Source organism: Bicyclus anynana, chromosome 19, assembly GCF_947172395.1.
Source record: "Bicyclus anynana chromosome 19, ilBicAnyn1.1, whole genome shotgun sequence".
Lineage (NCBI taxonomy): Eukaryota > Metazoa > Arthropoda > Insecta > Lepidoptera > Nymphalidae > Bicyclus > Bicyclus anynana.
This window is the reverse complement of record NC_069101.1, coordinates 703,092-730,749: the sequence shown is the minus strand read 5'-3', so window position 1 is coordinate 730,749 and position 27,658 is coordinate 703,092. Positions and strand designations below refer to the sequence as shown.

The 27,658-nt window shown below is 38.6% G+C and overlaps 1 protein-coding gene across 3 annotated transcripts in view; it reads left to right on the top strand.

Moving 5' to 3' along the window:
- The window catches only part of LOC112056436 (protein transport protein Sec31A), a 28,104-nt gene extending 3,439 nt beyond the window's left edge, over positions 1-24,665 (top strand). The window contains exons 4-27 of one of the 3 annotated variants that reach the window (XM_052887454.1): positions 349-518; positions 980-1,062; positions 1,339-1,455; positions 2,761-2,905; positions 3,783-3,935; positions 4,442-4,600; positions 6,032-6,106; positions 6,215-6,315; positions 6,909-7,021; positions 7,697-7,779; positions 8,583-8,639; positions 9,387-9,468; positions 10,173-10,283; positions 10,706-10,903; positions 11,389-11,591; positions 12,164-12,322; positions 12,896-12,986; positions 14,176-14,250; positions 14,755-15,200; positions 20,483-20,611; positions 21,142-21,294; positions 21,814-21,933; positions 22,335-22,406; positions 23,403-24,665. In XM_052887454.1, the coding sequence (XP_052743414.1) occupies positions 349-518; positions 980-1,062; positions 1,339-1,455; positions 2,761-2,905; positions 3,783-3,935; positions 4,442-4,600; positions 6,032-6,106; positions 6,215-6,315; positions 6,909-7,021; positions 7,697-7,779; positions 8,583-8,639; positions 9,387-9,468; positions 10,173-10,283; positions 10,706-10,903; positions 11,389-11,591; positions 12,164-12,322; positions 12,896-12,986; positions 14,176-14,250; positions 14,755-15,200; positions 20,483-20,611; positions 21,142-21,294; positions 21,814-21,933; positions 22,335-22,406; positions 23,403-23,591 (3,284 nt within the window). In that variant the 3' untranslated portion in view covers positions 23,592-24,665. Of the gene's footprint in view, positions 1-348; positions 519-979; positions 1,063-1,338; positions 1,456-2,760; positions 2,906-3,782; positions 3,936-4,441; positions 4,601-6,031; positions 6,107-6,214; positions 6,316-6,908; positions 7,022-7,696; positions 7,780-8,582; positions 8,640-9,386; positions 9,469-10,172; positions 10,284-10,705; positions 10,904-11,388; positions 11,592-12,163; positions 12,323-12,892; positions 12,987-14,175; positions 14,251-14,754; positions 15,201-20,482; positions 20,612-21,141; positions 21,295-21,813; positions 21,934-22,334; positions 22,407-23,402 lie in introns of all 3 variants that reach the window. The other 2 variants (XM_052887453.1, XM_052887455.1) reach the window with 2 other exon arrangements.
- Positions 24,666-27,658: the final 2,993 nt, after the last annotated feature.

The window sequence follows — 27,658 nt, the reverse complement described above, 5'->3', positions numbered from 1 at the left end:
GATGGGTGAGTGGTGATGAATTAGGGAAATTTTGTCTATACTGTATGTGTAACAAATAAAAAGAAACAGACAGTTAGGGGGAGCCACTGGGACAGGGAATTATAAAAATGATTAGGAGGTCTTTGTTCAGAAGGGTAATTGGATTTCCAAATATTATAAGCTCTAAATATTATTTAACTTAAGTAGGAAACTATAGCCAAATACACAGCTAATTTCAAATTCAATCATACTTTACTGTATTACTTCTGTTAAAAAGGGCTGGATTAAGAGGTTTAAGGGCAGGCGAAGTTGCGAGCGTCCGCTAGTTAAATATAGGCAATTCAGTAATGGTCAATTTGCCTATCCCAGGCAATGTATCGGCCCTCGACATCAACCCATATCAGAAGAACCTGCTGGCGTCTGGTGCCTCAGACAGCGAGATCTTCATCTGGGACCTCAACAACACCAGTCAGCCCATGGCGCCGGGCAACAGGAGCCAGCCCTACGACCACGTGCAGGGGCTCGCCTGGAACCAACAGGTAAAAAAATGAGCATGTCTTTTTCAAACAACCCAAAAACCATAAATTTCCATGTTCTTCTAAATAAGTGAAAAACTTGTATATTATGCGCTAAACTTTGAGTCTGAAGCTGTTATTAAACTGGTTGAAATATGATTTTGTTTATTGCGCATGTTTCGTGCTTAGAGCGGACTCGAAAGTTTGGCGAAATCTATAGGTACTTGATACACAATCAACCTGATGAGTTGTTTGAACATGCATAGTCAGCGTTTTCTTAATGGACGATGCGTCTTAGAATCAACTTTGATGGCTCTATCAGTATAAAAGTTTATACATATAAGTACAATAAACAAACTTTTCTACAGCATCCTTTTTATTTAATTTAGAAAGCCTTTTAGAAGAGGAGGAATTTCAATAGATCAAAAAAAAGAAGTCCTTGTAGTAATTAAATACAATTTGTACTTTGGAAATGGTTGTTATAGGTGCAACACATACTGGGATCCACATTTGCCACACGATGTTTAGTTTGGGATTTACGGAAGAATGAACCTATTATGAAACTAAGGTATGTTACAATTTATAAAATCTATAGAAAAGGCCTCAAAACGAATTGTTATATTTTATTTGCCTACCCCAAAAAGTTGACCTAGCCCCTATTTAATTACGTGTTTCTTCTAATCCAACTTCATCATTATGTTATCAGCGATGATTATGACACTTCTGCGGATCTCCTAATTTCTGCAACCAACGTTCGGAATTATAGGTCACCACTTAAAGTTTCATAAACATTTTTATATAAGATCATAGTATAAGCTTATACAGTGAAGATATTATTTGGCAGCGACTCGCAGTTCCGCACGCGCTGGCGCTCCCTGGCGTGGCATCCTGCAGTAGCCACGCAGCTGTGTATCGCCTCGGAAGACGACCAGGCGCCCGTCATACAGCTGTGGGACCTGAGGTACACTACACTGAGTATCAGTAAAATATTGTTTGGCAGCGACTCAACAAGCACGCCGTTAAGCGCTCTATACAATACTAGGGAACCACGTTTTTACGCTAAGCCGAGACCAATGTCACCAGGTGAAAGATAGGTTTCGTTATATGCAAAAATAATGGATATGTAAACCGTCTTGAAGTCAGCGAGTCCTCTCCATGTGTCCAGAAAAAGCCCGGCGTATGCTGCCAGCTCTGTAAAAACTATCAAAGTTTGAACGTATTGACAAACCTAGATAGATCATTAATACCTCAGGTTAACAGTATGGCTTGTCAGGTAAAACACAAAACTTAGAGTCACCTTGATATTAACAGAGCATACTGGTGATACCATTGCACTGCTGATACCATTGCACTGCTGATACCATTGCACTGCTGATACCATTGCACTGGTGATTCCATGGATGGTGATGGAAATGGATTTTTCTACGACCTTAGATTATAATTTGAGTACTTAAGTTTATAAACTACAATCCTATCCTACTATACTATCAAATTAGACTAGGCAGGGACAATAAAACTGGCAGTCTAAGTGTTAACTAGTGTTAATACCCTCAACTCTGCACTCCTTGTCAGAAGTCTCGGAAACTCGGTATTTTTTTCTTTACTTCGTGACTAACTCGGCGCCCATAAAATCTTAAGAGTGTGCAATATGTAATTTGGTGGTTACAAATGGTTCTCGATCTCAGATTCTGTAAAAGTTAGGAGCCTGATATTTGGGTAAATGATATTTCAAAGTGTTAGCTTCGTTATGACTATACAAAATACACAATTTGTGACTTATTTTCTTAAATTTTTGTTTTGTATAGAAAATTAGGTATATATCTTGAACATGGCCATTTTGTTTTTCGTTATGTTGTTTAATTTACTTGCAATTAGGAAAAAATGGTTTTGGCGCTCACGTCATAAAATTTGCGTCGCGCGTCAATCGCCCCGTGCTTTTCACTCACGTGAAAGTCATAATTCGGCGTCTCGTTTGCGCTTCGAATTTTATGCATATCGTAACGACGCGCTGCGCGCTCTTAAGATAACCTACACATCTTCGTATCATTTAGCATCTTGATAGATTTAGCCCACAGGTCCCTCTTCGACATAATTAATGTGATTATGTCTGAACGTGCTCTCCGTAATACGGCACACGTGACATCACTAACTTTCCACCTTCAAGCAGACAAATTTACGGGGAAGCAGGAAATGCTTAGCTATTTCATAGCCTAACTGAACAACACAACCGCGGGAGTGTGCTAGTAAATGGAATGTGCCGTTACAGGCTAGCAGCGTCGCCGCTGGTGACTCTAGAAGGGCACGAGAAGGGCGCGCTCTCGTTGTCGTGGAGCGCCCACGACCACGACCTGCTGCTGTCGGGCGGCAAGGACGGAAGGATACTAGCGTGGAATCCCAACAACACTCAACCGGTGAGTCGTACGTACTAGCTGTTTTCTTTGTGGCCTAGGAATTGTGATTTTGGAAAAAACTGTATGATGAGTGTGGCTGCTGGTGAAATTGCAATCTTATGAGGTTTAAAATATATGATTGAAGGTATCACATTGGAGGATATGTTCATAGAGATTGTTCCTTGCAAAGTGTCAAGATAGTAGTGTGAAGATAGTATTCCATTTAATATTGTATCTGCAGAGTTGGTGGACATTAGGTAGACTGACGAAATGAATGTGTCGCAGGGATCTGCTAGTCATAACACTAGTATGATGATACTTGGCGGAATTGATAAATATATCACTATTTGATTGTATGTTTTTTTCCGTTGTGTAACTGCCGCTAATGTGACCTTAGTGGCATCATCGGGGGGTTTGGGCGAGCTCAGAAGTATCATCTGAAACTGCTGCAGCCCAGCGAAGGCAGAAGCACGATATGGGCTGAATGACTATGACACTCGGACCTCGGCTTAGAGGATCGTTCTGGAAAGGTGTTTTTGGCCTGAATTTATCAGACCGGGCGCCTTTGAGATCGTGGGTTAAAGACTCACGTCTGGGTGTCGTCAGATGTTGGAGACCTTGTCTACGCCGTCGAATACGCAGTGTTGCTTGGGATGCATTGTCGGTCGTTTAATTTTTTGCAATATTAACATTACAATTATACAAAGGGAAAATATTAAAACTAAAGTAACATTAAAAAATTAAAGCTACATTTAAACTACAGAATGTCTCATAATTCAGTATGCCTTATGGCAAAGGTCTCTTCCAACTCTTTTCATTGTTTTCTGTCTGCCGCTATTCTTATCCAAAGGGGTCCTACGGTCGTTTTCAGATTGTTATGCCTGATGATATTCCCCAGGGCGGCGAGTTGGTGGTGGAGGTGAGCCGGCAGTCGGCGTGGGTGTTCGACGTGAGCTGGGCGCCGCGCGAGCCGGGCCTGCTGTCGGCCGCCGCCTTCGACCAGTCGCTGGCCGTGCACAGCCTGCTGCACACCGGCACGCAACACAACCTGGTCAGTGCAACTGGCCATTGCTTACTGATGACTTCATCAGTGTGGCCTAGGCATAAAGAGCCCGTGATGACCAGGCGTCTTTAAAGGACAACAGCCAGATCAAATCTGAAAAATCGCGAACAATAACTAAACTAAGTTTATGTATTTTTTTTTATATTGTTAGAGTTAAAAGTTGCAGGTCAAAAAAGCCAATGCTAATGAGAAGCAACAGCTTTAATTTTAGGAATTGAATCATTACTATTATTTATTGACCAAGTGGCGCAGTTCTGTCTATTCGATTCCATTTTATATTTGTACAGCCAAAGTGTACCAGTTTGTGTAGCGATGCCGCATAGAAACCGTCAGAGGTTAGGTTAGGGTAAACTTGTAACTCTTCCAAGTTAACGCATCATCACTTAACATTACGAGTAGGTGAGATCACAGTCAAGGGCTTATCTTTGAATAAAAATAAATTTTTTATACTTTGGTGCCTGTTGTCCTGTATAGTTGAGTTGTGCTATTTTCAGAGTGCGAGCAGTCAAAGCAACATCATGGAGTCGTTCGGAGGCGCGGACTCGTTCGCCGCGCTGCCCGCCGTGCAGCAGAGCGCGCCGCCGCCGCCCGCCGCCGCGCAGCCCGCGCGCGCGCCGCGCTGGCTCAAGCGGCCCACGGGCGCCAAGTTCGCGGTGAGCGGTCACGGTGATCAGTAGCACATGCTGCACTCTTGACTGAGCAGCTTGGTTCTCACACAAAGGCATATCTGTTTTATCCGGCTCGAAGGACCACTAATGTACGGACTTATACCGCACAATAAGATGAAAGATTGTATTTGCGTCATTACGTAGAATGACTTATTGGCATCTACAAGCTAACAAAGATTACCGTCAATAACACTCCGTGCTTAATATACAGTGTGTTTTAAAAATACCGTCCGATCCAAAATGTGCGTGTAAGCATTATAATATTATAAACAGAAAAAATATTAAAAAAAAATTATTCAATAATTAAGTATTTTTATCGTGATAATAAAGTTTCTAATTTTAAACAAATTGTCCCAAAACTTGGAAAATTTAAAAAGTGACAACACAGTACTATCAATTATGGTACGTATATCTAGATTATTACCTCCTACCTACACACCTGTGGCAAAAAAGTCGGCAAAATTGAAAGCCTTTTGACAATGCCGCGCCGCATATCGTAAAGGGTAGGTAGTAGGTACCATCGTTTTCGGCGCCCACTGTCTTTGAAACGCTGCGCCGCCGCCGACACGTGCGATGTCTGTAATGCTGTGTTTAGTTTGCTTGAGCCACTCGCCCAAAATGCAGTCTTAAATTAGTAGTAGTAGATCTATTTGCGACAGAGCTATTACTGTGTTCCAGAGTAAAAGGGATAATTTCTGGTGTAATGTATGTTCAAGGAGTGGAAAATGTGGAAAATGATCCACTAACCATTAATTCATCTGCCATCGTCCATCTGCGTGAATTAACTTTTCGTGTTTACACACATCACAACACGCGAGTTATGCAAGCACGCATGCATGCTTGTACATAGCACAAGATGATAAAGCACCTTGACAAACCCATCACCTTGTTGTGTGTACTTGTGTGTTTATTTGCCCATTCAATATCGCTTTGAATAGAAACGTGTAAACGCAGCACAAAACATAGATGGCGGCGTTTTTATTTTGTAGTAATGCCTACTAATAATTAACCTATCTCAACTTTTGTGTTGCCATGAAGTTTTTATAATTTTGCATTTTTTTATGTTAATTTCGTGCAGGGAAAAAAATGTATTTCTTTAAAAATAAGGACTGCATAAAAATAATGTATACACGATACCTAAGTACACCCTTAAGGGCCGGACGGTATTTCCTATAACACACTGTATAAATGATTCATTCATCACGAAATTCCAAAAAACGGTTGACGTACAAACTTAAAGTTTTGCAGGAAGGTAGTTTATAAATAGTAAACGTCCACTAAGAGCGGATTTTGCGAAAGGGCTGGATTAAGGAGGTAATTAAAGGCTAAAGGCGGGCGAAGTCGAGGGCGTCCGCTAGTTTAATATAATAAAATCATTGTATGGTATTTCATCAGTCATTTGTTTTATGTTTGCAGTTTGGTGGGAAACTAGTGACGTTCGACAAATGTCCGCAAGAGGAGGGATCTCAAAAACTTGTCTACATCAGTCAGGTATGTGAAACACGAATAATTTTCGCCTGATGTCATAATAAATGTAGAAATACCGTCTGTCCTCATCAAACTAACAAACTTTGGTGATGAAATATTTTAACATCGCAGGTAGTGAGCGAGCCGGAGATCGTGGAGAAGGCTTTCGAGTTGGACTCGGTCATCGCGCTCACTCTGAGTCAGGAGCCTGGAGCCGCGGAGAGATTGGCAGAGTAAGAATTTATTAAATTCATGTCTAAAATATTTAAAAGGAGAATGGCGAGGTTGCATGTAATTTGGGACTAGCAGATAGAAGTAGCGTACATAATGGAAACCCATGAATAGTTGTTAATCGTGATTAAACTAAGAAAAAATTAAATGGTAACCAATCTTGAAAAGCAGGGAGAAAAGAGATATACCTTAAAATTAGAAGGTACCCTATCTATTCATACCAGTAAATGTGAATTTTATACTGAAAAACATCGCCGCTTATATGCAACTGCGTGATTGCTTTATAAATAAGACAAGGTTTCGGTCTCAGGCACCAAGTAGCTGTGCTAAGTATAGAAGTAATCTTGATTCCCATTCTGTAAAATCTCTATATTTTTTTTACAAACATCTTATAAAATAATAGTTTTAATTAATACAAATGTATCAGTGTACGACACCTCTGAGTGTGAATCCCACTTTCGCCATCCTCCTTTTACTATTGTTTATCTTCTTAGGTACGCATTCAACATAAAACGTACCTGTGTGTTTGTATGTGATCCTACACATCCACATGTTTTCAAATTTGTTCAATTTATTTAATACTATTATGTCCCAGGTACTGTCGCGAGAAGGGCGACGCGGCCACAGACCAGCACGAGCGGTACACGTGGTTCTTCCTGCGAGCCAACTTCTTGTCCTCGTTCAGGAGTGAAGTCCTCAACCTACTTGGTGAGTCTTGGTGGCCTTTCCTACCAGCCCCTGCATTCCGTAAAGTTACAGCGCTGTGACATCGTTGGTTTCCATGGCAACTTCGTTGTTAGTGGCATTTTCATTTTGTGTGTAAAGTAGCGGTATCGCACCCCTGTTCAATATCGTCCATTGCACATTACCACATACACCACCTCAGACCAATTATTCTATAGGACCTGCCTCGCTAGACGTTACTTTTCTGTCAAAGTATATGATCAACGATCTAATGCGATTATAAAAACTGTTCTATAGAATCGATGTTAAATAGTTGTAATCGTGTTCGTCGGTTAAAGAAAAATACATTTTTGTATAATTGGATTGTGTAAAAAACGGGCAAAAACTTCTAGTTTAATATTAAGATATATACAAAATCTTAGCTCGTTTTCCTCAGATTATGACAGACAATGTTTTTCGTGACTGAGTGCGATACAGGTCCTTCTATAATTGGTCTGAGTACACCACTCGTACATCTAACGGTAGTATTTAGAGGCAGCATGATTGAACAGAGGGTATAGTTGTTATACTTTAAATTATTTAGAGTGATTCAGCAACGGAGGCTTGTGCTATTGAAACCAAAAAACCATTTGTTAGCCAGCATTCACAGACATATTTTAATGTTTTTCGTTCCTACAGCGTTATCCATTATGTGTTTAGGTTTCAAACAGGACGAGATTCCGTCAAAGTTCAAGAGTCAGGCCGGTGAAGCGCGCGTGCCTGGCCAGGCCGGACTTAGCAGAGTAAGTGTCCTTTCGTACCCTGACAAATGCAGGAGCATTTATGGCAAATGTCAAAATTTCAAGTATACTGGTGACTAATTATATAGTAGAGTTTCAAGCCATTTGGTTTGTATAAACTTTGTGTTAAATTTATTAATTACTTTTGTATTCTTTAACTATTCTGTTTCTGTTCTTTAACAACTCACTTGACATTATTATCGTATGATTTTATGGTATCAACAAACCTACAGACTTAATTTTTACTCCATCTTGAACCTTCCTTTTCACTTCAATCGCTTGAAAATATTTGACCTGTATAAATATAGAGAACTGAACCACTTCGTTCAATGGTCCCTTATTTCTTGCCCTTAATATTTCAATGATTCTTTTTTAGGGAATTTTATCTAAAAAGAAAACTATTGTCCTCAGTTTAATAGCTTTAATAGTTTAGCTGGAAGTTTAATTTCATATCTTTAACAAATTTGAAATAATCTTTCTTTTCTAATCTCCGTTCTGCTTGAGTACTTACACTGTTGTCCGCATAGCACCCTGGTCTCAGAAACTAATAACAGTAGGCCTAAAATGCGTACAGCGACTTATCTTGAGACGAGAGAAAAAGCAGTATTGACCAATAGCGGTGGAAACACAAATATAGCTCTTTCTTTGTGTCGGAACAAGAGAGAGAGAGAGCGACATTTCTACTCCGCCGTTATTGGTCGTCAATCTCTTTTTCTCTTTACGAGATTATGTCACTGACGCATGCTAGTCCTACTGTACATTGTACATATCGCACTAATGTCTAACTCCGCTCACTAACTGCGCAGGGGGAAAGCACTGAGACGGAGGCCGAACTATCCACTGACACCAGCACTGACCTCTCGGTAAGTCCTCACCTGTAAGCCTAGCATGTGACCAACGACATATCATATCCTGTGAAGGGATTAAGACAAAATGGCAGCGGAGTAGTCCCATTCCCATCGCTTTTGTTTCAATGCAACGAAAGAGATGGGAATTTCCGGTTGCGCCGCTATTGGTTGGCATTTGTCTATTAATCTACACGAGATACGACGTTTGGTCGCATGTTAGTCTACCTGTATGTCTAAGATGCGTGCCATGACATAGTTCAAGAACAGGTAAAGACTAAATATTTTCCAATATCGCTGTCCGTCAAATTGCGTCTGGAGGAAAGAAAGAACAGTATTTCCGATTCCGTCGCTATTGATCATCATTTGTCTACTTCCCGTCTTGATATATGTCGTCGTGCGCATCTTAGGCCTATTGCGTGCACAAGTTGGTGATATTAGGTATCGCCTCAAAAAGTATAAAAGTCGTTTGTAAGGTTGGTTGTAGTCTTCTATAGTAAGATTCCTCTTCCATCTTCACAGAAGAACTTATCCTAACTGATTTTACAAATGCAAATGTCAGTTTTAATTATTACGCTTTCACGTTTAAACTACCAAAACATTTCTACATTGACTAGCTACCTGCGAGTAACAGACTATATTTTATCACCATATATATCTAAGGGATCGGAAAGTACGGTGTGAAAGTAATACAATAATTCCATCCCGTATTGAAAAACATACATTGCAACGTGGTGTGATGCAAATTTTTAAACGAATCTACAGGATTCCACACTGATCGAGAGGAAACTTGCAAGCGTGGATTTGGAGCCGACGGTCGCCAATGTCGTCATTCCTAATGGTGAAGGTGAGATCAACAAAACAGTCAACATGTACAAAAGACCATCATGATATTATAATGAACGATAAAGTTAATTGTTGTCTTCGTTTGGGGTAACTTTAATTCTATTAATATTTTCGTAGTATGTATGTATTAATTTTATAAGTCTTCTAGCGTTTCACAAAATATATCTGTTGAAGACACAGATATGTTTGAAAATATGATCCCCGATGACACTATTGCAAAAAAATTAAATATTTATAATACCACATGATCCTAATAATTAAGACCATAATTATGAAAAAATTATAATAGACTGCTAATTTTCGTAAAATCCAAATAACATTCACACCTAAATTTAATGAAATACCCTCATACATATTTCAAAGTCCAAAACTACTCAGATACTGAAAACTATAGTTTTTCAGTGTAAACGATCCGTTAGTTTTGGCCAAGAATAGCTAAATATATAAATCAGTTATTAAAATTAAAAATAAACAGTCTTGACACGACACCTGTTAGTCATCTGAATTCAATTATTGTTAATTGGAAGTAAAAAAATCATGAGGAAACCTGCACACCTGACAATCGTGGACAGTGACATGACAATCGATTATTATCCTGAACAACTAATTCTGAGACGAGACTCACAAGGGAGCTGAATATGGGTTGTTAATAGTGAAACTGATGTGTTTCTGCTAGAAGTTTTGTAATACATTGAAACTCTCCAGATTCGACGAGTACGATATGTCGCGCGCTGGTGTGCGGCAACCTGGAGGAGGCCGTGGAGCTGTGCCTGGAGGCGCAGAGGATAGCGGACGCACTCATCATCGCCTCCCTGGGTAATGTTCACTATAACTTAAAATAGAGAAAAACGAATATTTCAGCATTCCAAGGATTCACCGTACGGGTGTCGAGTCGGTCGTGTGGCAGAGGGCAAAACTCCGAGCAGAGTCTTCTTCGTTTGTGCTGTTTTCCCTGTTATCCTCTTTCAGTCGTTTTCCTCACGTATAGGGGTCGTGACCACCTCCACCCATGAATTTCAAAAAAATCTAATATAAAACTTGCTGCAGCTCTATTGAGGCCAAAGTTTTTAGGTACGAGTAGGTTATGGAGTTATTTTGCTGGTATTTCTTCGGCACATAAATTAACCACTTCTCAGGTCTTTTGTGTTTTTGTCATCCACTTTATGTTTCTGACAGATTTTCAGTTTGTTGTTCAATAACTGGGGGCTCTTTTTAACACTTTGTTTGTTTGTATTCAGGCAGCCAAGAGCTACTATACAAAGTGCAGAAGTACCACCTCAACAAAACAGCATCGGACCCCGTGTCTCTGGTGTCCGGGACTCTGTTGAGGTCAAAATGGGACACGCTGATCCAGGCGGCCGCCCCCGCGAGCTGGAGGGACACTCTCGCGGCCTTGGTCACGCACTGCGAGGGGGAGAGTCTGGCACATTACTGCGGTGAGAGATCATTTTAAGACTGCTATAGGGAATATATTTCAGGGAAATTACTGAAATAACAAGACAATGATAAAAGTGAAATACTAAAATGATTTAAGTGAAATACCTAAATGAAAAAATATTTTCTGCAAAATAAACTTTTAAAACGTCTGAGGTACTTATTTAAAACATTTTAAAACAACACCATTTTAATGTCGAAGACTCATTTTTATTGCTTGTCTGAACTTGGTCACGTTAAAATTTACCTCTCAGTAATTTTCGATTTAATAATAATGAGAATGTTTTAGTATTATTGAATTTCCCGGGGATTCAACACATTTTTTAAACTATAATCCGTTAACTAAAACATAATTTAAACTGAGTAGATAAGAAAAAAATTGTTGTATTCGTCGGGTGGCTAGCGGGAGAATAATAAATCACATGAGTCTTTAACTGTTCATTATGAACTTTCGCGAATTAACGTTAGCTTCAATTGACTATGTCAGAGATGCTCGGCGACAAGCTGTCGGCGGAGGCGGACGCGGCGCTGCGCGCGGCGGGCGCGCTGTGCTACGTGTGCGCGGCGCACGGGGACGCGCTAGCGGCGCGCGCGCTGGCGGCCGCGCGTGACCTGCACGCGCTGGCGCGCAGCACCGAGCTGGCGCTGCTCACCCGCGCCGCCGCCGCCGCCAGGGGCCGCCCTGTACAGGTCACCACTCCTTACCACTTTTGGTGGCTTTGGCTGCTTATTATTATTTGGCTGCCTAATGTGCGAAGTTCCGCAAAAAAAAAATACAAAACGAAAATGTACCTTTTCATTGCTTTGCATCATTTCTTCGTAATTATTGGTAAATAATAAACTAAGAGCGTAATGTGGGTCACCTTCTCCATTACCAGCGACGACAAGCTGGTTGTAAGGAGCCGCTGGATGCAAGCGGCACAAGCCGTGGTGTTTTACGTCCTTACAAGATACTTGTGTCCTGCTGAGGGTCGACATTACATACTCTTTTAGAAAACATTCAAAAGTTGAGAAAAAAACAAAATCTGTCGTTTATATTTCTGTTCGTCTCCAGCGTAATGCACGAATTGATAGTTCGCGTCACCATCTTGTTTGGTACCTCAACAGTGTGAAGCTGTCTTGCAGATATATGTGTATATATATATATATATATATATATATATATATATATATATATATATATATATATATATCTCCTGTCGGCCAAGCTCACTCAGAAGCTTAGCTGGCTGACCAGGACTGACGTGAGCCGATCTCCACAGGCGGGCGGCAAGTTGGAGACGTTGCTGAGCGAGTACGGCGCGCGGCTGGCGGCGCAGGGCTGCCTGCAGAGCGCGCTGGCCGCCGTGCAGGGCTCCTCCACTGAGCTCAGCCAGCGGCTGGCCGTGGCGCTGGGCCTGCAGGCGCAGGCGCACGCACAGGTAGGACTTGATGAGATCAAAACCCCTTTCGTTATTTACTATCATATCTAGCATGGGTTAAAGTAAAAGCTGCAAATCCATCGCTTAAGTAAATAAATGCGGTTCAGATGTTCGTATCAGATCAAACACAATGCACAATGCTGTTTGTTTTAGCGGACTCAAAAGTGATTACAAAAATAAGAAAACTAATGTCGAACAAAGGGCATGTTTTACAACATTTGCCAGGACAACTCAATTAACAAATCAAACTGTAACCAAAATAAGACCCTAGAATGGCAGTGAGACCTTGAGTCACGCACTTAAAAACGTTGTGTGTAGGGTTAAAGGTACCTTTTGACTGTTAACAAACACTGCCCTTTTCCACTCAAGTCACACTCTCCCCGCCTATCCCAAGTAACCCCTAAAGAATTACACAACAAGAGATGTGGTCGGCTCGAACGCCACGAGCACACTGAAGACTTCCGTACCGCAAGTCGTTGCAACGCGGCGATAACATTTGGTGTATGTATTGCCATAATAACTGTAAATAAAGCCAACAAATGATCAGTGACCCAAGTCCGTATGTTCCAGCAGCCGGCAGCGGCGCGCTCGCGCACCGTCAGCTCGCAGTCGCAGTCGCGCGCACAGTTCGCGCACAACGACCACACCAACGCGTACAACACAGGTAACTATCTATACTCCGAAGACTTTCTTTTTATTTTTTCATTTTTTTTTATGCTAATAGGCTCGCGTGTGACCTTGATCTAATCCAGAGAATCCCAAACTTTTTTTTCACAGACCACTTTCTAATTTAACTGGTTCCTATGGACTCCCTGCTAAATTTCTATCCAAACATTCGACAAAAAACGTAATTAGATTCACCTATAGAAATTTTCGTTGCAGCTGAACCAACAGTCACCACGAAATAACAGTTTAAAAAAAAGTGAGAATGGTTAATTTATTATGCTGTGAGTAGATGACAAAAAGTGAAATTATTGTCCAGAGAAAAAGTTATTTCAGCCAATTTTAAATTTTGATATCTACTCACAGCACAAGGAATCAATCAATTCACAAATTATTTTATTTAGAAAACTCCCCATTCGGTAAGAAAGTAGATAAATATTCGTGGACCCCGCTCACGAATTATGAACCCCCATTTTTATGTCACGTTAACGTAGACCCCCGCCAGGGAATCGATGATCTAACCTGATGGTAAGTGTAGATACAGTCTAAGATGGGATACGCTTTCCTAGAAGGTGCCTATTCACTTTTTTTGAAGATACCCAAGTTATAAGATTCAGGAAACACAGACTTGGGAAGGGCATTCCAAATCCTAGCGTGCGTATATTAAAAGACGCAAAGCGTTTTTTACGAGTCCTAGAGACATATGATTATTCAATTTTAATCTTTGACAAGAAAGCCCTTGACTGCAATCACACCTGATGTTAAGTGAGTGTCAGATAGAAGCAGGTTTACTTGGAAGATGCACAAGTATATTATTCCTCTCGTGCCTCTTACGGTTTCTGTAAACAAACCAAATTACATGACTAAGAGGATGTCATGATTCTTGACATGTTCGGAGTTTTAACCTTTGGTATAGCATTCAGATTACTTCTTTAATCTGTGTAGGTAGGTACAGGTCTCAATTGACAATTTCATCGGTAATAGATTCTTGGCGATTCAAAAATGGCACCACGAAATTGTAGCATTTGTAGCATCTCTTTGAAGCTAGTACGTTCCAACCAAATCTGAAATGTTAGGACGTGCCAAATAGCGCAGTAATTAACCTAAGTTAAGAACTATGAAAATAATAATAATTACTAAATGGAAGTTTAAGGATTCAAATAGATTACTAATTATTTTTTTAACTACAGCTCAACCAACTGAAGCGGCTGGGTGGAATGCCAACAACATGCCGCCGCGGCCGTCCAGTGTCTCGTCGCAGCCCGGTATGACTTGTTTATACTATTAAAATCGATTAAACTTTTAAAAAGTTATAATTTTAAACAAATATTTATTTTTAACACGCTTACATTAGCTTCACTTGTAACTATTTATGTAAGAAAATCAAATCTTCTTTCTTAATTTAATATCGGTCGGTTTCGGAAAATTCGGTCTTCGATTAGGATGAAATTTTGCACACACTTTGAGTGCTGATGACAATACATGACTACCTAAGAAACGTCATTACAAATCCAATATGGCCGCCTCCCCAAGATGGCGGACTGGCTGTTTGAAATCCACCCCCATGATATGAATATCAAATGAAAGGGTCTGCTGTCAGGAATACGAAAAAAGTAGTCACGTGACTTAAATTCAGTATTTGTAATTTTTAGTGCGTGTTTTCTAGTTTTTTAAACTATTTAAAGTTATAATAAAAATAGGAAAGATTACTTGACATATTAATGTAGGAGTACAATAATTAGTATACTATGTTTTTTAATGTTTTGTAGGTGGCAAACCTGGGCGGTCTAAGTACAAAGTGGACCCATCGGTACAGTCGGCGCCTCTCTACAACCAATACAGTTTCAACAACCCCATACAATCACAGCCCACATTCGGCTACAACAGCCCCTTACCAGACCAATTCCCACCCAGCGTACCTAGCCACAACTTTGCACCCATCAATTCGAACCCCATCAATCAGATGAACCCATCGAATCCCATTAACCCAATTAACACATTAAATCCAATGTCAAACCAGAATTCTCAGTTGGGTCATATGAATCCAATGAATCCGTTAAACCCTCACCAAGCTCCACAGTTGAACCCAATGAGCTCGACGCTCAACGGCGGTTACTATGGCAACCAGAACATAGAGCCGGCGGTCGCAGCCACGCCGGCCAAGCCTGTCCCGCCCGGGTGGAACGACCCCCCAATGATGACCGCTAAAAACAAGGTGAATATACTAAATTATGTTAAATTCTATAAAATACTACTACTATAAAATACTTTTTGACGGCCTCCGTGGCGCAGTGGTATGCGCGGTGGATTTACAAAACGGAGGTCCTGGGTTCGATCTCCGGCTGGACAGATTGAGATTTTCTTAATTAGTCCAAGTCTGGCTGGTGGGAAGCTTCGGCCGTGGCTAGTTACCACCCTAACGGCAACACGTACCGCCAAGCGATTTAGCGTTCCGGTACGATGCCGTGTTGAAACCGAAAGGGGTGTAGATTTTCATCCTCCCCCTAACAAGTTAGCCCGCTTCCATCTCAGACTGCATCATCACTTAACATCAGGTGAGATTGTAGTCAAGGGCTAACTTGTAAAGAATAAAAAAAAAAACTAGCTATACTCGGCGGTTGTCCTATCCATGTAGATTCTATACGCGTATGAAAATCGGAAAAGTAGCCTTTGTGCTATTGTGGACTATATTTCTGCCAACTTGGTATACTCAGGCATTCTCAGCATATAGTTTGTGGGTTCGTGTACTAACACGACTTGGTTTTACATATATACATATGAATATATTACTTAGTCTTGTGAGAGGTTGATTTTGTAAAATAAACGCGGAGCTACAAACAGTATTGTTTTTAAAATCTTGTTGTATTAAGAATTTTATACTATTGCTTGCTAATAATAACTCTTATATATTTGCATATAGTCCACAACTTTAGGCTTTTTACACAACCATATCACTTCTCAAAAAGGTTCTTTTAGGGCGACACTTTTCGTTTCGATTCACATACATTGTATTTTTAATAATAAGCTTTACGGCTCTGGGTTCTAACCCTTTTGAGCCCGGATTCACAAACAATAAATTAATTATCTCGGACCAATAATAGAAGGACCTACCTCGCAAGACGTTACCTCTCTGTCAAAGAATCAACGATCTATCTATATAGAGCGGGGCATTTAGAAGTGTTTGTAAAATCGACTGGGATAGTTGAGCGGCTAACGCGTGTAAAAAAACTAACAAACGCGTTAGATTGTTCGATTGTATCGATGTTTCATTGTTGTAATCGTTTTCATCGTCTAAAAAACTCCCTAAATATTCCGGTTTGTGTAGTAAGTAGTTCAATGGCATAAAAAACGGCCAACAACTTCTAATTCAGTAAAAGATGACGTGACGTTCAATTTGAAAATATTTCTATTTTATTTTTGTTATTCTTTACATGTTAGCCCTTGATTTCAGTCTCACCTGATGGTAAGTGATGATGCAATCTAAGATGGACGGTATGATTTCTACACGACATCATACCGGAACGCTAAATCGCTTAGCGATACGTTTTGTAGGTAGGGTGGTAACCAGCCAGACCTGGCACAATTAAGAAATTCTCAATCGGCCCAGCCGGGGATCGAACCTAGGTCCTCCGTCTTGTAAATCCACCGCGCGTACCAGTGCGCCACGGAGGTCGTCAAAAACATAATTATAATTTATAATAAATTTGTAATAAAAACAATATCTAAAAGAAAAATCGATTCTATTCTTCTAACGAGCGAACGAACAGAACATCAATCCATTAATTTAACGTTCTGTGTACAGATTATATTATTCTTGTTAAATATTTTATTATTTATTCTTGTTAAATATTTTCAATGACTGAGTTTACCTCGTCCCTTTCAAAAAACGACAGACAATTTTGTTGCTGCATTTGGGTGCGATGCATTTCCATTTCTAATTCCTCTATGTTAAATATATAGAGTTTGCACAAAAACAATACAAACGACATAAAAAGAACCCAAGCAGACATGAGTCACAAACCATTATGAAAAATAAAGATATTGAGTTTTATGGGTATTAAATGTGCATTTATAAAATTAAATAATAACTTTAATAATTTTTATAAATGTCGTATTTTCATATCAAAAGAAGATGTTTTCTTTTATTTTAATGTGAATTTTACCTTTCATTTATTGCAGAAATACCCTATACTATGATTAATTTTTTGATTTTGTGTTATTAAGTGAAAGAAGATTTGACATTTCACACACACACACTTCACAGCACAAAACACTACTTTATTTGTTGTCTGTGACTAATACTCCTACCTCACAGTATTCGTTAACTAAATCCAGACTGTTGGGCGTATTTTCTTCCTTTGTAATTTTTATTATTTCGTTTTGTTCTCGTTTCGTTGTTGTTGTTAATTATTGTTTATTTGTTGTTTGTTTTTCGCGCGTATCTTGTATGTATTATTTATTACCTCATATCTTCGAAACCGCTGAACGGATTTACGTAATTCAGATATCCTTAGATTTGTTTTAATAACCCAAGTGTTCTTAGATAGGTGAAATTAAAAAAAAACCAACAAGACGACTGTGAGATGCTATAGAATCGAGGTGATTTTTTTTTAAATATTGCAACAAGGGAATCAAATTCAAGGGCTTTTTGTGAGAATTTCAAAATGGTATATAATGGCCAAAAAAAAACTACAATTAGAAAAACGTTATTTATTAATTGTATATACATAATACGCGAGGCGGACGACTATAAGGTTTATGAAGTGTAGTTATAAAATACCTTAAATAGACTAAATTAAATATATTGATTATAAAACTCGACATGTGCGAGTTGGATTCGCCCACCGAGGGTTCCGTAGATTTTTTTGAATATTTACTTATCTTCGATTGGACGTAGGTATACACTATCGTACTTTGTAACAAACGTAACAAATAAATCCGAAATTCACCATCTATCTAACTAAAAATTATGAAATAAAATAATTAAATAAACGAATAACCCGACTGCATAAATGATACAAAAACTGATTAAACTAAAGTGGGGACCTATTAAAAAATGTAGACGTAAATCATTATATTCAATATAATAGGTCCCGACTGTTTTCTAATTTTTTTCTACACTTCTGGACTGAACTTGTTTTTTTTCTTTTCAGTTTTTGTATCATATAGGCAGTCGGGTTTTTTATTTGTTTAATTAATTTATTTATTAATTTTATTTAGTTTAGTACGAAAATGAGTGAAGCGGAGCCTGGTACTAGCCGGAGCAGTTATTCCGCATTGCTATCGTTTCCGTCACCAAAAAAGAAACGTACGAAGCTATCACCCTTATCGTCCTCCGAGAAAACCGTTTTGATTAATGTGTTTAAATATGTCGAGGATACCTTATGCTTGCTTATACATAATAAAAAACAAAACTATAAGGGTTCTTTATTGACTACGGAACCCTGAATATAAGTGAAACATTATCTGTTAGATAAATAACAGGATATAGGAATATAGAATAAAAAAAATATTGGTTATCAAAGGAAGTTTTATTTCATGACAATATTCGTAAATAATGCTGTAGTAAAATGTTGAGCACCCCTGAGTCAGCTGTTTTTGTTTATTTACATTGTTTAAAATACCTACCCGATCTGACTATAGGTATTTATTATTCAATATAAATTATATATTCGCATAACTACACTTGTTTGCTGCTTTAGGTATATCACTTTGGTTTTCTGTTGCTTGCTTCTCTACAAAGTTATTGTTAATTCACTGAAAATAATAAAAATAACAATCGCGTCCTACTTAAACTTGGTGTCTCTTATGAATGAATTTCTATGGTGCTAACATGTGACCAGTGAAGCGAAAGAGACAAAATTTTCGGTGTTCAGGCCATCTCTTTCGTACCAACGCAATTAACGAGATAGCGATATTTCCGGTTGCGTTTAATCACGATCTTACCTGAATGTAACTGTAAATGTCGTCTAAGATGAGACACGCTTGCTTAGAATATTCACTCTTTATTTGAAGATATCCCAAAGATTTCAGAACATCATACAAGACTCTATGTGTCAATGAGAAAAAAAGACAATTTGTAGGAGTCCCAGTCGTGTTAAAACTGTTTTCTTTTTGGTAATGTAAAGTCAACAATTTAGCCACGAATACATATGCACGCGCCATGAATTGTGGTAGCTTTTTGATATACATCCATTCAATCAAACAGCTAAGCGAATAAAGCACGGTTAAGGGACGGTTAAGGGACCAGACTTCAGACCTTTTCAATATTTTCCTAGTTGAATGTAAAGTGTTTTCTTTTTGAAAATGTGACGTCAGCAATTTAGCCACGAAGACATGTCAGCGCTGCACGCCGGCACGCGTCAGTGGGGGCTCGCTATAGCGCGCCGACAGGAGGTACCGCGAGCGTGGTTGGTGTCGCATGCTGACATACCATTTCAATACATGACCGACACATGTGTAACAACTAGCTTAAAGCCTAGCTTTTTTACTAAACCGCGATAGCTCTTTCAGCCATTCAAACTTACAGATGGGCGAACGGACTCGTCATGGTTAATAAACTGGGTTCCAAACCGGTTTAATATCTAATTTTTAGTACAAGGTTTTCGCCTTTTTAGGGGAAAGGAAAATATTGTCTACAAGATAGTAATATGACTTTTTTTAATTGACCAGACAATTGTAATGACAGTATTTCAGAAAATTTCTTGGTGCCATTAAAAAAATAAGCCATAGTTATCTTAGGTTTCTGCCATGTTGTTGCGATTGTTAAACTAATAAATTAAGGTTAAGTAGTTAATATATAGCAATATATAAGTAGGCAGTATACGACTTGTTAAATATAATTTAGAAAGTTACTCAGGGATTTAATTAGTAAAATAGCTAGGCTATTAATTGAACGGCTAATTACGCTAGTTGGCTACAACATCTGTACTAACAATATGAATTTAAAAACATGTTTATAAGTAAACAATACACGTCTCAGTAACTGAATAGACATTGACGATCTCAGTTACTACTTGCATATCTTTATGATTAAAAGTTTCAAAAGTCACGTATTTTATTTGATCATTGTATGGTATGAGTTTACTATTTTGACAATAATAACTGAACTAGAAATGATGAGCATTGTCAACTCCCAACAACTTGTGTTTTATGGTTTTCATTAATTTTTTCATAAGTTTTTGAGTTTTGTTTTTTATTGCATGATGTTTTTATTTTCGTTTGTCGACATAATTATTTAAAAATATTCAATATTGTTCAAATGTTTCTTGCGAGAAGACATTGTACCTCCTGTACCGATGGTAGTTTCTATTGACATGAGAGTGGGAGAATAGAGAGTGCACCTGTGTTTGCGCACAATAATATCTCTTGCGTATATGGTTAATCATAACATGGGATAGATCTTGTCAAAAAAAGAATCGATCGAGAGCATATTTTATTAAGTACTGATAGAAATCACCAAATAAAATGAATGTACATGATGTTCGTTCCCCGCAGCCGAAGCAAGAAGTGTCGCAGCCGCCGGCTCCCATAACGCACCCGCTGTTCGGAGCGGAGCCGCCACAGCACGTGCCGCTGGCGCCGCCCGCGCAGCAGGTGTACCCCGCGCAGTACATGCCTGAACAGGTACAGGTGTCTCTATTATGCTCTTATTCATATCCTAGCCTATCGACCCCGTCACTGTCACTGTCACCGTTACTGTCACCGCTCTCTCTTTCGTTCCATCAAATGCAAAGACAAAGATATTTTTATTGGAGTTTACTCCTTAAGAATCGATTTTTCATATATAGCCCCCGGTATGTAAAAAATATGGGCAGTAAAATTCGATGAACGATTGACAGCGTTACGTTTTTGTGTGCAACTTATTCTGCGCACCTTTCACCGTATGCTGTCGGAGGATGCACACGTCACGGCCTGCTGCTCCTCGGTTGCGCACCTTTCACTTTTCAGGCGTAGGTATTGAGATGTACATAGTGTACATAGCATAGTTGCTGCGGGGCAACATACACTATTTAGACAGATTTGAAAGAGTAAAATCCATTCGTGCGTCGGACCTTACGCACATTATTTTTTATTTTTTTTTCTATTTGATTTCTTGTTATTATATTATTTACCTTGTCAAAATAATAGTATACGAAACTCCTCTTTATATCCAGTACCCGGCACACCAGACGCAGCTCCCTAGTCAACAGGCGCAGTTCCCTGCTCACCAGGGCTTCCCGGGACAGAACCAGTACCCGGGCCAGCAGTTCGAGCAGCAGTATCAGCAGTACCCACCTGGAATGCAGCCGGGCTATCCACCTCAACAGGTATTGTATTGAATGAAACTAATGAAAAAAAATGATTGTGAAGAAAATAGAACTTTTCTACAGATTTTCTGCAATGTACCAAAATTAGAAACTACATTCTGTAACATTGTTGTGACATCGTTCGTTTCCATGTTAGTGTTAGTTAGTAACTTTGGCAAATTTGGCAAGTTCAAGATGAGTTATAACTCATATAAGCAGAGAATCAAAATATGACAGTTTAAATTAAAATCTATACTGTAACTATTCTTTAACTTCTTTTTGCTTCTATTGGCATGCATGTCATCATTAGAAAGAATATTACAGAAAATTTAAGTTAAATTTAAAAATCTATCTGAGTCAGAATTATTTATTTGCAAGAAACATTACATTTTATCATACAAAAATAAGTAACGATGTCTCTCCATTCATAGGCATGGGGCTTCTATCAAGGGGCTTACGCTCATAACGCCTTGACGAAACAAAAGTAGACCCCCATATTGACATATCTACATACAACAGTATCGAACGTTGTGTGCGCAGGTGGAGGCCCCCCAAGAGCCGGCGTCGGCGCCGAAGGGCCCGGTGCCCGCGCCGCACGCCGTGCTGCAGAGCGTGTTCGACGCGCTGCGCACGGCCTGCTCCGACCACGCCGCCAACCCGGTAACGACTCGTCAACACCACCAACAACACCAACAACAACATTATCATAATCAATAAAGTACAAACTGACATTTCTTTTGTAGTGGACGAGAATTTGAAGCTTCTCTGAGGTCCATGCTTAATATGGACTCAGATTTGCTGATTTGTCTTCAAATTAGACTTGATCTTGAGTTTTTGCGTTTCAAGTTTCCCTTCAAACCGAGGCGTAGGTTTTAGCCTGTAATTTCATTGGCATACACTTCAGACTGGAACGAGAATCGGTCTATACATTAAATACTTTATTAAGGATAAATAAACCCTCAAACTAGACATTCAATTAACAAATATAATAACTGGTTTAAGAAAAAGTAGTGAAAAAAAGTTGACTCTATTAACCGTCTAACTAAAACCATTTCTTTCAGCAAATGAAAAGGAAACTGGAAGACGTTCAAAGAAGACTGGAAACTCTTTACGACATGCTGCGAGAAAATAGGGTACGTACTACATCCGTCGATATACTCAATGTACACTTGAAAGTTTTACATACATTTATTAATATAAATACGTCATGTAAATGTATCACGTATTAAGTAAAGTACAATTTTATAGATTCATCGACATAAGCTCTGTTCGAGCTAGTCTAAGCAAGTACGCAAAGTTTGAGTAAGTTTCGAGCTTAGTAACATAGCATGGATATTGGACACAGATCAAAAATTATGATGATGATGATGATGATGATGAGATGTCAGCGAAAATATAAGTTTTTTTTTCATTTATTTGAAAAACAAACATCTATGCATTTTACATAGTTTTTACCTTTCTAATAATTACAATAAGCCAGTTAAGTTTTCACTGTACATATAGAAAATGTTGGTATTTATTGTTTATACCTCACCATCATCATATCAGCCGATGGACGTCCACTGCAGGACATAGGCCTTTTGTAGGGACTTCCAAACATCACGATACTGAGCCACTTGCATCCAGCGAATCCCTGCGACTCGCTTGACGTCGTCAGTCCACCTGGTAGGGGGTCGACTAAAACTGCGCTTTCTAGTGCGAAGTCACCAGACCAGCACCTTGGACCCTTAACCTACATCGGCTAATCGAACTATGTGCCCCTCCCATTGCCACTTTAGCTTCGCGACTCGTTGGACGATCTCCTCATTTTTACTGAAGCGATTTGGCTAAAATTTGAAATGGAAATGGGTTTTACTCTGGATTAACACAGGCTACATTTCATCCCGAAAAAATCCATGGTTTCCCGAGATTTGCGAAAACTGATGATTTTAATGATATGAATGTTTGTTACTCTTTCACGCCTCGACTACTCTACCTAACCGAATTAGCTGAAATTTGGTATTGAGATATATTATAGCATGGATTAACACATAGGCTACTTTTTATTCTGGAAAAATCCATGGTTACCGAGGGATTTGTGAAAAACTAAATTCCACGCGGACGAAGTATATCAATATATTTGTCCGCAGCTATCAGAGTCAGCGCTGTCGTCTCTCCACACGTGCGCGCAGCTGACGCAGGCGAACGACCACGGCAGCGCCCTCAGCGCCGTCACCGCGCTGGCCACCGGCCCGGACTTCTCCGCCGTGGCCGCCTTCCTGCCCGGCCTCAAGATGCTCTTCCTCATGGCTCAGCAGCTGCAGGTCTGCTTACGGTAACTGGGCACGGCGCCGGCGACATCTACCTGCACATGTTCCAATCATAGGCATTCGGCTCTTGTCATTGGGGCTATAGATTTATAATAGCAAGATAATAGAAATAAATAAAACCTCTTCCTTATAGCACAACATAACGGAAATCTTGGTAATCTGTTATAAATAAAGTTCTTCTCACATGCTTAATTGGGTCAAGCCAATAATAATAAAAATACCTCAGTTAAAGGGCCGACATCTTCCTGAAGGCAGAATTCCAAGTCAGTAACTTTACGATACGATAAACTGCATAAATTCCAATTATTGGTTGATTGATAACAGGTTTCACAGTGCTACCCCCCTGTATATTGTTTAATAGCTAGAGGACACTCACAAGACACTTAGACCCCTTAATCCCGCCCTCTCCCTGCCAAATTTCAACTTCGTAATGTGACCTTTCGCTTTTATTTTGATATTTTCTGCTGCGTCAAGAGCTAACATTCCTTTACTTTGTGCTGCTTATATCTAAAACCGTGTCTCTGAATAAAAATAAGTAATTTTGCGCTGTTGTTAAGTATGTAACCGAAAGGGGTGTGGATTTTCATCCTCCTCCTAACAAGTTAGTCTGCTTCCATCTTAGATTGCATTATCACTTACCATCAGGCGAGATTGTAGTCAAGGGCTAACTTATAAAGAAAAAAAAAGTAAATTGAGAAACATGATTTACGCGTAATGAGATGGCTCAGAATATAAAAGACTAAATACAGGTTAGGTCAATAAGGTTGTCTTTATTGCATTTGGTGCATTTTTTAAATGCTCTAAAAATATTTCTATCATGAAAACTTTGACTTGGAATATACTCGAACATACTTGTGAACCGATTTATATCCAAATTGGTATATATAGTTTCATTGTACGATTTTATATCAATCTATTCGGCAGACAATCAAAATTTTCCACGGTGAGTTAAAAATATTGTCTGTTTTACATTTAATTTGTTAATATAAGTACACGTTTAAAATGCAATACTTAATAGTAACTTAAAAATATTTATTTACATGTAAGAAGCCTTACGAATAAATTCTAACGCCATTATATATATATAAATAATTTTATTATTTTTGTCATAAATTGAAGTTTTTAAAAAAATATAAAAAAAATCAGATAATTACGCACGTAAATTTTATATTGGTAATGTAGGTAGTTTTATTTTTAGTAAAATTATAATTGTTTTTTGCGATTTTCAATTCTGTTAAAATAAAGCTTTTTGGGAATAAAAAATAAATATAATTTCTAACCTTTTAAAATGTAATGTCCAAAGACAGCTATTCCAATTGATTTGTATGTTCAATATAAAATGTTTATTTTTATTATTAATAATAATCCATTGTGAATATACACATTATTATGTACTAATAGTTATAGTAATGACATGTTGGCTAATGTAATGTATGTATGTATGATAAGTTACATAATATAATATTCATACTATAGAGAAATATATTTTTAAACAAAAAAGGTTTTTTTTAATAAAATGTTCCTCCCTTCCACACACTGTTTAGGGCGGTTACGCACTGCATCATTTTTGAAAATACGTTTTTGATGTTGGTCATAGAACTATTTTATATTTTTACGGTAGCTTAGGCACTAGCTATGACATCCTTGAGAATAGCTCGGATGTGCCTCTGATTTAAATTGGACAGCAAACTCCGTAGGGGTCCCCTGAATAGCTAGGATTTGGATTAGATATACTCGTAGGATTAATACCTACATATAAGCAATGACTTATTCGTTCAGTATTTAATACATTTTTGACGGCCTCACACTAACAGAAAAAGGGACATGGAACAAAAAAAAATCCTAGTTATCCTATAGAGTCCTAGTTATCACTAATTTATTGATACGAGTAAGTTCGGCAAAATCAAAGCCTACTAGACCCTTCAGTTTGTATAAATAGCACTAAAATTTATTAAATTATTAAAAAAAATACTATATTATAAGAAGTTTTAAAAAAGATTTTTAAAAGATACGTGGACTAAGGTCGTGTTTCAAAACAAACGCTCAATAATCTAAAGTAAGCTCGCTCAGTCCGTGCTCCGTGCCCTGTGGAGTCAATAAAGTGAGCGAGCACTTTGAGGCCATTATTCCCCGTCGTGTATACTTTAGCTGTACTGCACTTTTAAATACACTTGTGCATTAAAAACGAACCTGTAACAGCAATTATCAGAATGGTTGCTGCAATGATTGCTCGAATAGCGGAAAGCAAGCAAGAGGGTAGTTTGAGGCTTTTTACTGCACACGACACGATTATGCCAAGTTTTGTCGATATTTATGTTTACTAGCGTTTTGTCATTTAACGGCCCATTACTAACAGGTATAACTCCTTCCATAAAGCAGAGCACCACGCTGTTTTAATACGGGTTGATGGGCAAGGTGATAATGTTGATTTATGTCATATTATACCTACCCTTGTAACGATCACATCATTGGTGATTGTTACTCTAATCACTATCATATGTTAAAAATGGCCGGGACCGATGCCTAAACGACTAGAGTGCGCGCAAGGTAAGTCTGCGTGCTATGGCGGCGCAATTATGTTGCCAGCGTTAGTGATCTCTTTTACCCGCCAAGAGATAGATAGAGACTTTTGATTAGTTTCGATTTTGGCCACGAGTAAACCTATATGATAGGTGCTGAGAGAACAACTGATTCTTTGGGACCCTAGGGCGGCCAAGAGTACAAATCCGCTACTGTTAAACGAGCTGTCCGAGGCCTTTAGGTGTGACCACTAACTTCCTAACTCCGAATTGCGAATTTTATTGGAAGCAAGAAAATCTTAATATTTAATCGAAAAAGGACTTCGGAATCCGGTGAAAATATAGGCTAATTGTAATCGGTGGACAAACGACGCGAGCAACAAGCGAGAGCAGTGTTTAAATAAACACTAGCGTAAAATACACAGGTACGTACTTAAAGTATATTAATGTAATAATTAACGGGGTATTAGTAGATAAATCGTAGTATCTATACCTAATAGTCTAGTTAGTCACTTTGTCAGTTAGATAGAAATTGAAACCAAGAGCTCTTGAATTTGAGTGTAATAACTATTGTAATACAAACTGACATTAATACCACTTGGAATATTGTGATGAAGTGTGTGGCGGCGTAATCCATACATCTAGGTAACTATTTCCATAAATAAAGTTCTTATCTTTAAGCTATTCTATTGACTGTAAACCTCTGTAGAGAACGTTTTAGTTTCTTCATCATTATCATCATCATCATATCAGCCGATGGACGTCAACTGCAGGACAGGCCTTTTGTAGGGACTTCCAAGGCTTATGACCTTTGACTTTTTAACCGACTTCCAAAAAGGAGGAGGTTGTACGTTCGGCTGTATGTATGTTTTTTTTTTTTTTTTTTTTTTTTTTTTTTTATTTTTATTTTTAGTTTCTTGTAAAGTATAATATTGAAAAAAGTTGTCACTTAATTTTCTTTCTTAATAGGTATCTATTAGCAACTATGTTTTGCCATATTTTATGTTGGTAAAGTAACGATACCTTTAGATCGTAAGCCACCAAATATCGTATACCAATAGCTAGTACATATTAAAAAAATCCGTGGTTCTATTTAGGCTACATTTTATCGTGTCGTAACATGTAAACAGGACTGCTTAATAGTTTTTGAGAACGACAGCGAGACTAAACGCTTCGACGACTTCAGTCTGTTTTAAATACTTTTACTTTTTATTGCACAAATCTCTTCATGCTTTTCTGCATTTAAAAGCTGAAAATGACAACTTGGATTACTATAATAGGAATTCTGAAATCGGCGACGCAAAAAATATTTCTTTTTAATTATCGACAAGTTAGCGCTTAATAATTATGATTTCACCTAAAGTAAAGTAAGTGAAGACTTGCATAATGATTTTATGATACGGAACCAGCAAACTACTCGTATAGTAACGGACTCCGCTACCTCCAATATAGGTACTTACAGTATGTATACAGATATATTAAGTTTTTACCAAAGAAAGTCTCTTTAGTACCTACCTAAATATTTTTAGGCAGGAGTTGGAAAGTGTATGTGTATTG